The following is a 13355-nucleotide window of genomic DNA, read 5'->3' as shown; positions in this document are numbered from 1 at the left end:
CCACAAGTGAAAAGGAAGACCTTTCAATTCTAACCAACCCCTCCTGAATTTTTCGTGAACAACCATATTTTCACTAGGCAACCATTTCCTTAATAGAACAGGCCTTCCTTTCACTAAAAGTCTTCCCTGCTCATGGACCCGTTCTGCTCTCCTTGTTGAACTCACAAAAAAAACATTGAAAGCAGAAATGGGATTTATAAACACCATTCCTTTCATACCCATCATCCTCGCGATGGCTTTTCCTTCGTGAGTCCAGTCTTGGACTTTTTCTTTGCATTCACATATTACAGCTCTGGCCCATTTTCCAACTGACAACATACCTCCAGTCCTAAATCCATCCTCTGCCACCACTTCTGCATATGACCAGCCACCTTTGTAAATGCCCTTATTCATCTGAATGTCTCCACACTTCTCCTTCGAAGCTCCTCCGACTTGATCAGAATACTCTTGCACTGAAAGGATCGCCTTCCTAAAATCTTCCCACCCATTGCCTTTAACACCCTCGAGGACGACAAGAAGTAAAGGTTTCCTTTTTGTAACAATTTCTGTAATTTTCATGAATCGCCCTCTATTATTGAAACAAATCTCCATCAAGTGAGTCTTAGTCTTGCCCCTAATCTTTCGTATAAATCCCCTGGAAGCCTCCAACTCCACAGCTTTCATCAAATGCTCCGTCAACCAATCCAGCTCCTCCTTTCCAAATCCTACTGATACAACGAAACCTCGGCTCCTTTCTGTTACTGATACCCAAGTTCCGCCATTCGATCCTTCAAACTTTACCTGAAAAGACTTTTTCTCCACTTCAAACCTTTCAACTTTGCACTTCATCATGTAAAATTGACAGACTGTTATAAAGCCTTCAGTTCATTAACTTGCATAGGATGTTCTGCAAGAACCTATAACACCAATATATAAAACAAAATAAAACAAAAAATGCACATAAACAGAGAGACCTAAATGGAGCTAAATGACATTTAGTGGTCCTTAACATATATTGGATGATATTTTAAAAAAGAAAGGTGATCTCGTATGTAACCCCTCCCCTTACTACGAAAATGAATACTACAAAAAGAGAACATGTGTAGCTAACTAATTGGCCTTTCACTGCCATACTTCATTTGGCAATCAATCAGTTGGGAAAAATTCACATATTTGACAGTTCTATTAAGAAATTACTTTATGGCTAATGGAAAACCACATAATGTAGCACTAGAAATTCCTCCATTCAATAATCAAAACAAGTCTGCAACATAAAAAAATTCTACCAAGAAAGGGGACCAATGTAAATAAATGATAGGACCAACCTACTTTAGAAGCTCTTCCAAGTAAAGAATAAGAAACTTACATTTTTAAGTCTAGCGACGTAATTTCTCCACTTGGAGTTAAATTTTTGTCTGAAGTTCCTGTTAAGCAGAGAAGAACACAATTTCAACTAAACATTCAATGTCATTTTCTAACTTATAACATGACTCGTGAAACAAAAGAATAAGAGTAACATAAAGCACAACTTTTTGACTGTTTTGGTAATTATATAAGGACTAAAATAAGGTTCATTGGATTCCTCCATATAAAACAATTTCCAAACTTACATACAAACAACAGAATTACTAGAATCAGGAAAAGAATCAGGGAGCATGAAAAAGGAAAGATGGATATATGGAAGGCTGTGAATACTACTAGCCCAAACAATTAAATAAATTTTGGGTATCTAATAATGCAGTTTAAAGGTTTAAAATTCTAGAGGGATAGGAAGATTGGGTTGATGATGCCTTCCACATGCAACAATAAAAATGGAAGATGAGAGGAGGTAACCAATGGTACCTTCTGACAGCTTTGGTTTGTATCTGGCTGTTCTGTATTTCTGAGATATAATAAAAAGGATCTCCAGTTAAACAGAAAATAAAGACAACTTAGAAAAGGAACTAAAATCAATGTAAAACATCAAGTCAAACCTGCAGATGGCTTTTTACATGATAGATGGTCAGACCTTCAACATTCATAAGCTTCAAGATTCCCTTTGGAGTCGCCCCTGTAAGTTAAAACCAAAAGTGAACACAAAAAGACGGCCCATGCTTCCTTACAGCCTAATCACGTCAAGAAGAGAATATCTCTGATAGTGCTACATACGTTCACTGCCACCAAGCTGTTTGGCAGCCTCCACAAAGGCCTCATGCATTTCTGGTGTCCAGCGCATGCGAGGCTTGGATGAGGGTGCAGGGGACAAAGAGTTGGGAACGGCAGAAATTTCTCCAGATTGTGCTGGATGGTGCTGACAGATTTCAGACTGGTGTATCAAGACAGAGGAAGACGGTTTCAGTACCTGGTACACCATTTGTAATTCTAAATAAAATAAAACAAACAGGAGAACAAAGAATGAAGTGAATGAAAGAAATAATCTCTCTTTCATGAATATCATTGGGGGAAAAAGAAAAACTAAATTATTTCGTTTGGTATTTTTAATAGGCTAACTGCTGTATGCCTCACACACCCTTATTTCATCATTCTTGATAGGGAATTGAATAAGGATGAGAAAATGTGCCTAACTTATAATAGTAACATCTGCCTGTGTATGTTTGTGTTCAACCACTGTACACACCACATATGGGTGGGGTTGGGGTTTCCTGTGCTAAACAAAGCCATCATGCAGTAAACAAAAACAAAAATGCAATAAATGAACAAATAATATTTTATATTTCCAGTTTAACAAATGGTTGCAGGGAAACATGAAAATTATGTTCATGCTAGTTACTTCCAACCCTTTCAGCATCCATTAACACAACTATCCAGGTGAACGAAACAGAGCATCAAGAATAGATTTTGGAACCTAAATGCACTAAACATAAACAAATATTCAAGTTTGAAGTAAAAATTAAAAGAAAAAATGCAACAAAATGAGTTTTAACTCTCTAATCTTTTCTTGAAACTGCAATTTTACAAGGTACATCATAAGCTTCAGATATATATCCAGCCATGGGATGTGGACATATGCATCTGTCACTTAAAAGATTGAACCCCATAATCCTTTTTAACACATTTTAGAGTATATATTTCTAATTACATTGAGTTGGGAAACAAACCTTTGGCTCAGGATCTGGTACATCAACATCAATGAGAAGCCTATTCCAATTAGGCTCCAAAGAATCATCATCGTTAAGAAACTGATCTGCCCAATCCGGCCAATCAGTTGTCTTAGCACAGTCCTCATATGACATGCCACCACCACTGCCTTCTACCTGATTATTATTCTGGATAGGAACATTTTCAGGAAAATCAAGAAAATCCTTAAGTGAATCTGTACACCAGGAATTTTCTTTCCTCTCTCGGGAGAAAGTAACTGATGGTGTAGATTGTATTTCTATGCCAGAAGAACTGATTGGTGGTAAAGATACTCCATTTGTTGATGACTGAGGAATGAACAAAGAATTTTGGGAACTGCTACTATTAGAAGAAAATGATGATAAATTGATATCTTTAGGGAAAACAAAATCTGATGAAAGCATGTAGCCAACAGTTCCATTGTTGGACGCCAATGGATGTGCTTGTGGAGAAATCGGATTTGTCATCATTTTCATTTCTGCAGAAACCTGAAAAGAATTTGGCAATTTGGGATACTTCTCTTCTAGAGGTGTAGGAAGAACTGGTAGAGATGAAGACATGGTTCCAAAACCTCACAAGTAACTCAGTCGTCGTTCCCCTTATCTCTGAAAAAATCAAGCCAGATAGTCATCTACCTGCAATGAGCGCAGCATTTCTTGACACTTGATTAAATAACATACATTTCTATCATTTTCTAGACCCAATCACCAATGATTTTCAAGCCCAAATATCAATAAAAGGTCATAAGTTGTAACATATCTGAAAAGAAAATAACAAACTAGAGAACATTAAAAATGCATATAGTATGGCAGAAAATATTTTCAGGAAAGAAGTTGGATGAATCAAATTTGTGGTAACAAATTCTGTAAGGAGAATCCCAAGCTTAATCTCAAGGCTAGCTTTCAATTAATCTTTTCCTTTTTTCTTTTTTCTTTTTTCCCTTTTTTTGAAGACTTCCAATGGAAATTTCAGAAATTGGACATTTCATTCCTATTTCAAGCAACTGCCCAAATCCTTATACTTCAAATTTGCAGCCAAGTTCAACCTTCTATAATAGATTCCCAAGTTTTAAAGGAATATCCAAATTCCAATTTACCAGGACTAAAATTGGGGATGAAATTTTGCCCTCAAATGGATGACTCGAAAGTACAAGAGATAAAAAAAACTCACTTTGACACAGAAAATAATTAAAAGACATGAGAATAAATTAAGCAACTCCAAAATTAAGAATAACTTATTTTAGCACAAATACTTTGCAAATACACATTTTCAGGGAACATCAAAACAACAGATATAGGAATATAGAATAAACTGCCAAAAAAAGTTCAGGAACTAAGCTTGAGAAAAGAATGTCCATTAATGTTCATGATTTATGTGATTTTACCATTCGAGAGCAAGTAGAACCAAGTACATTTAACAAGATATTCAGGACGAAAATAATAATCAGGAACCACAATAGTTTTAAATGAAAATTATCATTCTTCAGGTGTCCAACCCAGCAGGGGGGAAAAAGTTGAAAGTTAGTCCTAAGGAGATAAGTGAAAAAGATAATGAAATGCTAACAGCACAAAAGGAATACAAATCCTAGATCTGAAAAACATAATAATTCAGTCCCTTATGATCTAATCCATTTTAATTCGCATAAAAATCATAGAACCACCAATTTTAATTTTTCTTTAACAGATTTGTTGCACTATGGTCCCAATAACTGCAGGTGAAAACAAAGAAACAGCTAGGCACCCTGTTAACTAGGACATTCCTTTCTAGCATGGACATTTTAACAGATTCCATGCCTGACAAAGGCACTGACACTTCCTAGCTCTTAAATGCATATGGCACTCATAATAATCCCAATTCTTCAACTTGACACTGGTACCTTACCAAAATTCTTTTGATGCATTTAGTGAGATTTTTGTAGGATTAAGGCATTTTTTTATCTCCAGCAATTCACAGGGTACAAAGCACCTAAGTAAGGGAATCATTTACCAATAGCACACTTCAATGTAAGCATGGCCCCAATAGCGCACTGTAAAAAGCTCAATGTAAATTGTGCCCTTTGGAGGCACCAATCTAAATTGCACTTAGAGAAGCATACTTATGAATCACGCACTTTTGAGTGGCAGTTTAGATTACGCACCTAGGAGCATAATTTACATTACACAATTCATTGAGTGCGCTAAAGGAGCACCACTCAAATTGCACTCTTACTAAGCGTGCTAACAGGACTAGCGCCTCCTCCTCAAGCACTTCAACATTGCGCACCTCCTAAGTGCACTAAGTGAGGGAGTGCACCTCACAGGCCAATCCTGCACAGCCCCCACAAAGTGCACCTTCTCAAGATCATAAGTGCACAGTCCCCCCACCAATAAAGAAGTGCACCTTCTTAAGATCATTAGTGCATAATCTCCCACCAATCAAGAAGCACACCTCCTCAAAATTATAAGAGTGCAATCTCCCCACCAACAATGAAGCGCACCCCAGACAACACCCACACTAGTGCAGTCCCTTTTATCTCTCCACATTACACTCTTACCAATCCTTCCGATCATTACACACCTATCAAGGCAGTGCAATTATTGGCACCTCTAGGACTTCAACTGATCCATCAATATCACCATGTTGTTCAAACTGAAAAAGAGAGATGAAGCTACCAACTCCAAGCTAACACATCAAGAATGATGATTGCACTGACATGGTCAAATCCTTAGCATGGATAAGAGGCAGTGCCAGACGAGGCAGCTTCAAAGTAGTTGGAGAGGGGGGAATTTTGTTTTATAAATGAGGAATATGAATATACAAGTAGAAGGGGATGATAGGGAGAAAATAAGTTAGATAGTCATTCTTAGGAGTAGGAGTAGGAGTAACTTTGTTTTAGCTATAATCTTGCATTTGTTTTTATTTTGTAATTTTTCCTAGTTTTTAAGTTTCATGAATTTTCAGTTTATTTCCAGTTTTCTTTTCAATTTCAGCTTGCAAATTTACATTTCCAGTTCTTTTTACTTTCAACATGTCTAGGTAGTTTTTACCACTCTAAGGGATGAGAGGAGCTAAGGGTTTTCCATCTCCTAGCTCTACTCACCAGTGATTTACCTGCGCTTGACTCGATAGAATCTTCTTTCAATCAATGGTTGCAATGACCAAAAAAAGTAACCATGGTAGAAAGATATGTTGCACTGGTTGTGAGGGGCACAAGTCAAGCAACCAGGCCAGTATGTTTGCACTTACCATTAAATGATTCTATGAGTTAAGCGTACACCTGCTTAAATGAAAAGGAAACCATGAAAGCCATTTGATTGCTAGGATCTAAAAGAGAGCAATCAAACTTAGTTAAGCCCTTGTTGAGGTGGCTCCAGTTCATGTTGAATTACCCCTAGTCTAATCCTAAAGCAGCAAGCAGGTTCAATGCCTTGCATATGAGCTGAGTTAGGAAATAGAAATCTAGCAAATCTCCACTCTTAGAGTCTGCTTTCCTTTAATTGTCAATCTTTAAATTCTATCTCTCCCATTTACAAAATCATTCCTTGAGCTCCCAACCAGTACTCATACTCCAAAATCCGTTACCTCTAGAACTACCAATCTAAAGTTCCTTGTGAAGAGGACCTAACAGTTATTAGTTGTTAGTTCTTTTTATTTTTGGTTCAACAATTGAAAGTGTCAACAATAACTTTGGTTTAATTCTTGTTGGTAAACTTTCATTGCAAATAATTATTTTTATTTCTTTAACCAAACCAGGGAACATCAAAACAACAGCTAGAGGAATAGAATAAACTGCCAAAAAAGGCTCAAGAACTAAGCAAGAGAAAAGAATATCCATTAATGTTCATGATTTTATGTGATTTTATCATGCAAGAGCAAGTAGAACCACATAAATTAAACAAGATATTCAGGATGAAAATAATAATCAGGAACCACAACAGCTTTAAATGAAAAGTATCAGTCTTCAGATGTCCAACTCAGTAGGGGATAAAAACTTGAAAGTTACTCCTAAGGATAAGTGAAGAAGATAATGAAAACCTAACAGCACAAAAGGAATACAAATCCTAATTCTGGAAAGCAGAACAATTCAGTCCCATCTGACCTAATCCATGTTAATTCACATAAAACCCACAGAAAAACCAATTTGAATTTTTTTTTTTTTTTCATAATAGATGTGTTACACTATGGCCCTAACAACTGCAGGTAAAAACCAAGAAACTGTGAGGCACCCTGTTAACAAGTACATTCCTTTGTAGCATGGACATTGTAACAGATTCCATGTCTGACAAAGCCACTGACACTTCCCAGCTCTTAAATGCATCAGGCCTAATCTGAACGTGTCCATAATTTTAAGAGAAGTCTGTCACTTACATATTGAAACATCGCAGATTCTCCAAGATATATAGGTCATCAATCTGCAGACACAATTTTCCCACATATGACCACATAAAGCATTGAGATTTTTATACAGAGGAATTAAGAATGTAATATTCTCAAAATGTTTTTTTAGTACATGGTCATCCTTTCCTTTCATAGCTTTCACAAACTGATAAACATAGGGATAAAATTGCCACTAATAACTTGAAAAGGGACTATGGATAGTTTCAGAAGTTGCTGAAGAACTTACAGTACCAAAAAAATTGAAACCAATTTGGCTCAGTTTGTACTCATTCTGATCAATATACAGGTGGTACTGTACCAGGTATGCCCCAGAGAGAGAGAAAAAATGCAACAAATACTGCAGTTCTAAAAATGAAATAATGGTGGACAGGAGTCTCAAGATTTTCAGGCTTAATGGAGGGGAAAGGTCACATTAGGGTTTATGGATGAAACTACATTTAGATTGGCAGCAAGTTAAGCTGCCTTGTGGGATGTCATCAAAAGGGAAGCTGCCTAGAATTGTAACTAGCATCACAAGAAGAAGAATAAAGAGGATGCAAGAAGATAACCATGTTAATGAGACTTTCACAGAGTCTCATTTGGAAGAGAATTCAACCGAGTCTCACCATCAAAGGGTGCAAAATGTGCAAAGAATTATGATTAGTTGCCACAACTCTCGCACAAATAAAAGCACGACAGTGGGTTACTTCTGTACTTTCACCAAGATAAGGGACTCATATAAATTTAGTGAGTTATAGAGTAAAAACTCAAATCTCCAGTCTCTAGTGTTCATATACTTTTCTTTTTTTCTACCTCCTTTTTCTCTATTTATTCTTTCACAACATAGTAAATCAACTTGGAACCAAATCATTCATTATAGAATATCAGAACAAGAAAAAGGGACAAACTGTATAAGAGCTGACATAGGTATCTGACACAGCCACGAGAAGGTAGGTACATCTGTCGTTGATCCTTCTGTTGACATATCATTGCAAATTGAAGCCTTCTTCAAATATTCTTTTTGCCCTATTTGCCAATGGTATTAAAAACTCAAACTGCTTGACTAGATCTGTTCTCTCAACACTTTTTGGGCTGTTGTTCACCTATATCAATAATTCAAACTTTTTTTTTTTACTTTTTTCTGTCTCTAGTTGGACAGATTGCTCCAGAATTGTGCTTTTTAAGCCTTGCAGAGGGTAGAAAATCATGATGGTTGACTGAGTTTGATCCAACCAGCCTTGGTCTTTTACTTCTCTGCTTCTTCTCATATTTGTTTGGGTCAGCTAAGTGATTTTAGGTGAAAAGGATCTGCAGTTTGAGTTTAGTGCCTTGTGTGTTGATCAGTACTTGATTCTGACTTCTTGCTTCATTTCTAATTGCGTCTGACCAATCTAAGAATCATATTTGAGGTTAATGAAGTTGTTGACAGTTTCATAATTCATGTTCTGAGTCAGGTTAGTACCTAAGGCCACAGCTCCACACTCCAGATACAGTAGTTAAATTAAACAGTAGCTCCTAGTTAAAGAAACCCGGTAGTACACATCCTAAATAAGCCAAATGAAAATTCCCCATGTCCTGTTTTCTTCATTCTGTCCAGCTAGACATTTAACCGCAAAGCAGAATTGAGATGCTGCAGCCTTGAAGGTAGGAAATGTCACACAGATATCTGAGTTAAGTGGAAGATCCACAAAATGATGCAGACAGATAGGAGTCTGGGTACTTCACTGCCTTACAAAATTGTGAAGAGCTATACACCATCACAATTTTCACAAAAATTTTCCATGGGATGCTCATAAATTTAAGAAGATGAGCAATTTTATTTTCTTGCAGGTCTGAAGAGGAAAAACTGTAACATGTTTCAACTTTAAAAAGAGATCCTTTTGCCTTCACTTAGTCAAGTCTATACCCATTTCGAAGGAAGAAAGTAAATGAGAAGAGATGCAATATCATCCTATTGGGGATAAATGTGCCACAGCAAGATGGAAAAAGCGGTCCTAAATTCTAGGATGAAGTATTTGACAAAGTTGGGATTAATAAACAAAAATAGTAGGAAAGACTAAGGTGGTGTTTGTTTTTTGGCTGAATAGAAGAAGTCAAATATTTTTGATTTCTTCTATTCAGCTAAAAGTAACCTGTTGATATCAACTAACATAACAAAACTAGTTATGTTGATTGATATCAATAGGTTATTTTTAGCCGAATAAAAAAAGCCAAATATTTTGGTTTTTTCTATTCAGTCAAAAAACAAACACCACCTAAGTCTTAATAAGTGAATTTGAAGCCAGCCACAGCAGCTGGGGATGCTCCAAAAAGAAAGCCAGTGAAATCAGAAGTGTTAATCCAACCTGAACTGCTGAGATGAAAGAGAAAATATATCCAAAAAAATTGCCTTCTCAGCTATTAAAAGAACTAGTACAAAGGAGAACTAAATTTACTCACTGTGAGCACAGACATAGGTCATAACATCATGAAACTGGAATGTTGCATCACGATTCAACACAAATCCATGTAATTAGTTATGATCCCAATGATCAGACAAATAAAATACAATAGTCCAATCTGCAAAGACTTGATTAGGCCAATAAAACTCAAAATAATCAACAATTTACAACAACGGTGAAGCTGAAATCATATTAAACTAGAAGTGGAACTGATGATAAAGCCTATCTAAAATTAGTCCCTAATTATGGTCTTTATAATCACCCTCTCAAGAAACAAAATAATCCAAAAAATTATAATTTCGAACCACCACAAAAGCACTCCAAATAAAGAACATAAAAAGAACAGAATTTTTCCCCAATTAAACAAAAGCAAACCCATCCAACACATACAGAACCCAACTTAACAAGCTCTATCTATCAAAAATAGAGAGAACCCAGTTGAGAATAGACCAAAAAAGATGGAAAAAAAACCCCCACTAAAATAACAAAAGAAGAAATTGGGTATCAAAGGTAACAATCGTCGATGATAAACACATGCAAACCTCGAAAACTAACTAGGGGGGAATGTGAAAATCTTACGTAGAACTGAAGACAAGCCAGAGTTGAAACCTGAGATGGTCGAAATGGGATAAGAAGCCGGTAATTCCTGGGACTAACGAGACGGCCGAAACGCTGGCGGGAAAGAAATAGGAAAAGCACAAGAATGAAATGCTGGGAAGAGAAGAGGCGACACGACACCAAATTGTGTTGGTGTTCCTTTGCCACTTTGGAACTCCTGACGTTAAATTAAATGAGAACCATACATACGATTAGACACCTCTTTCCTGTATTTTGTGGAAAACGTATTTGGAAAAATGTGTTTTGGGCAGGCCATTCGGTAATAATAGCATATTCGGGACCCAAGATTTGGAATTTTAAGATTCCCCTAGTGAAAAATATTGGGTTTTTTTTGCCCTCTTGCTGATCGGCCTTTTTATGCCCAATTTGCCCTTATCTATTCTCCATGTCAGCATCCTACTAACATTGAGGTTTGAAATTTCCCAAACATTGCTCTCTCTCTCTCTCTCTCTCTCTCTCTCTCTCTCTCTTACTTCCTCTCCACCCAAACTCAAGACTTCCTCTCATTTTACAACTAATAACCCTGATCCCAAAATCTGAAATTTCCTAAAATTTCCTTCATTTTACAATAGAAAACCCTAATCCTAAAACCCATATCTTCTTTTTTCACCGTTAAAGTATAATTTTTTTTAAAATTTTCAAAAAGAGGGCCTCCTTCTATTTCGAATTAATGAATCATAAGTGAGTTTTTCATTTAAGGCTTTATTTGGCTACTGAGAAAATGTTGAAATTGAACTGTGAACAATCTTTTGGCCTCGAAGATCTCTATTTGATGAAAACCCACTTTTAGGGATTGTGTGAGTTGGGTTATCTTATATTTTGCTTCATTTTCGCATCAATAAAGTGGAAGATAAATTTCTTTTTGTTAAATATATGTTTATATTTGTAAATGAAGTAGAAAATTTGGTTTCCTTACCACGATTTGACTTCTCCAAATTTTTGGGAGCTATGATTGATGTATATTACTATTACGTGATGTATTGTTTAATTAATTATGTCTTCATATTCTAATTCTTTTATCGTTCATTTTATTTTTTGTAACAAATGTCCAATGTTGCTTCAATTTATGGGAGATGGAAATGTAAAAATACAAAAATTGAATGACCTCATTTTGTATATATTTCTCATAAACCAAATACATACATGTTTTTCCTTTTGTTATCTTCTTATCAATAGAGTGTTGTATTTATATTCCAATCTTGGAAATGGATTTGATCCCTGATCATTATCAGGGTTTTGAATTCAAATGTGGAGGAAAAAAAATTAAATGATTTAATCCATGATTATAAAATTTGTCATTATATTTATGTGTTGATAATGTGATGAACCAGAGATTGATATTCTATTTAAATTTTATTTATCAAAAAAATTCTTACAATTTTCTATATAGAAGCTCATAGGAGAAAGAGAACAAAAAAAAAAACCATCATAAGTTTGGCCCTGATGTCCTTTTATAAAAAGTATATTTTGGGCTTCCCATCCCAAAATAATAGGGATTTCAAAACCCAAGTATGCCAAATTAGGGGAAAGTATGGTCACTCTCATACATTAGGTGCATCAATCTCCATTTAAGTCTTAGGTTTTCGAAAGCCTAACAATGTTTGATTGGGGTTTTTGACAACTGAAATACCCTAACTTTGTCTTCTTCATCTTAGGAACCAAATTTGAAAAACCCTGAAAATAATGAATAAGCATGATAGGGTTAAAACATAGAATAGAGTATAAGAGTGCCCAACGGCCTTTGAATCTTAAGTACTACCTTGTGAAACACATAGGTACTATGTCTATGAAGCTTAGGTACAATCTTAATGAACCTTAGGTACTACCTCTACAGTTAAAGCATGATATACGTATGCCTTTGCTTTTGTTGTTGTTAAATAATATTTTTTAGAATCCTTTAATTTATTATTTGAATTTTGGAAATGCTAATCATTGAAAGTTATTCTTGTTTATAGAAATTTGGATTTTGAGTTGAGATTTTAAAGGTAAGTTTTCGTTTTTTCATCTTTGTTTTCATTTGATGCATATTTTGAAATTGAACGTTTCTTTAAAGTGAGTCGTCATTCATTGTTTTATTGTTACTGTGAATTTGTGGTGTTGACTGTACCTTGTTGAATTCAATTAAGTTCTTTTTGGAATTTTGTGATTGAGATTCCTTTTCTCCATGTGGTTGTTTAGTTGTTTGTGAAAGTTATGGTTATAGTTAAACTTGTGCTGCCAAAGATTCTTAGGTGTATATGTGGGATTGATGGTTGCTAATTTACTGCTTTCTATTTACATTTACTTCAATTTAGTGTTAAACTATCTTAGCCTCTGATTAAACACGTTTAAGGTTAAGTACTAATATAATAATTATTGCTTATTTAATTCATTATTACTAGGTATTACAACCTTAGTGAACATTAGGTACTACCTTAGCACACCTTGGCTTACTACCTTTGTGAACCTTAGGTACTTCATTCGACATTATGTTTTATGATGTTAGTCAGTTTGTTCACTTTAGGTGCTTACTAAACCTTAGTACTACCTTATTGAACCTTAGGTACTATCTTAGCAAACCTTAAGTACTACCTTAGTAAACCCTAAGTACTACCTTAATCAACATTAAATACTACCTTAATCAACCTTAGGTACTATCTTAATTAAACTTGGGTACTACCTATGTGAACCTTCGAAATTTCATTTTTGAACCTTAGTTACTTCATTTATGAACATTAGGTAGTTCATTTGTCAACCTTAGGCAATTCGTTTGTCAACCATAGGACCAACAAGTGGCATTCAATCCAGACTAAACTTGCAACATATTCAATTGCACATAGACTTGAGCATAGCATTGTGTTTTAT

General features: G+C 35.4%; 1 protein-coding gene across 6 annotated transcripts; it reads right to left on the bottom strand.

Moving 5' to 3' along the window:
- Positions 1-1316: 1316 nt before the first annotated feature.
- LOC117929877 (protein PHOSPHATE STARVATION RESPONSE 1-like) lies at positions 1317-10715 on the bottom strand. Of its 6 annotated transcripts, XM_034850303.1 has the most exons (7): positions 10473-10715; positions 7444-7487; positions 3078-3701; positions 2128-2320; positions 1953-2029; positions 1822-1861; positions 1317-1403 (listed from the first exon to the last, which is right to left on the bottom strand). In XM_034850303.1, exons 3-7 carry the CDS (start codon positions 3654-3656, stop codon positions 1342-1344), a joined length of 951 nt encoding a protein of 316 aa, XP_034706194.1. In that variant the 5' UTR covers positions 3657-3701; positions 7444-7487; positions 10473-10715; the 3' UTR covers positions 1317-1341. The 6 variants fall into 6 exon arrangements, with proteins under 6 accessions (XP_034706194.1, XP_034706195.1, XP_034706193.1 ...); XM_034850304.1 differs by lacking the exon at positions 7444-7487 and having other exon boundaries at positions 3078-3731; XM_034850302.1 differs by lacking the exon at positions 7444-7487.
- Positions 10716-13355: the final 2640 nt, after the last annotated feature.

This window comes from Vitis riparia, chromosome 14 (assembly GCF_004353265.1).
Source record: "Vitis riparia cultivar Riparia Gloire de Montpellier isolate 1030 chromosome 14, EGFV_Vit.rip_1.0, whole genome shotgun sequence".
NCBI classification, from domain to species: Eukaryota; Viridiplantae; Streptophyta; class Magnoliopsida; order Vitales; family Vitaceae; genus Vitis; species Vitis riparia.
This window is presented reverse-complemented; position numbering and strand designations above follow the sequence as displayed.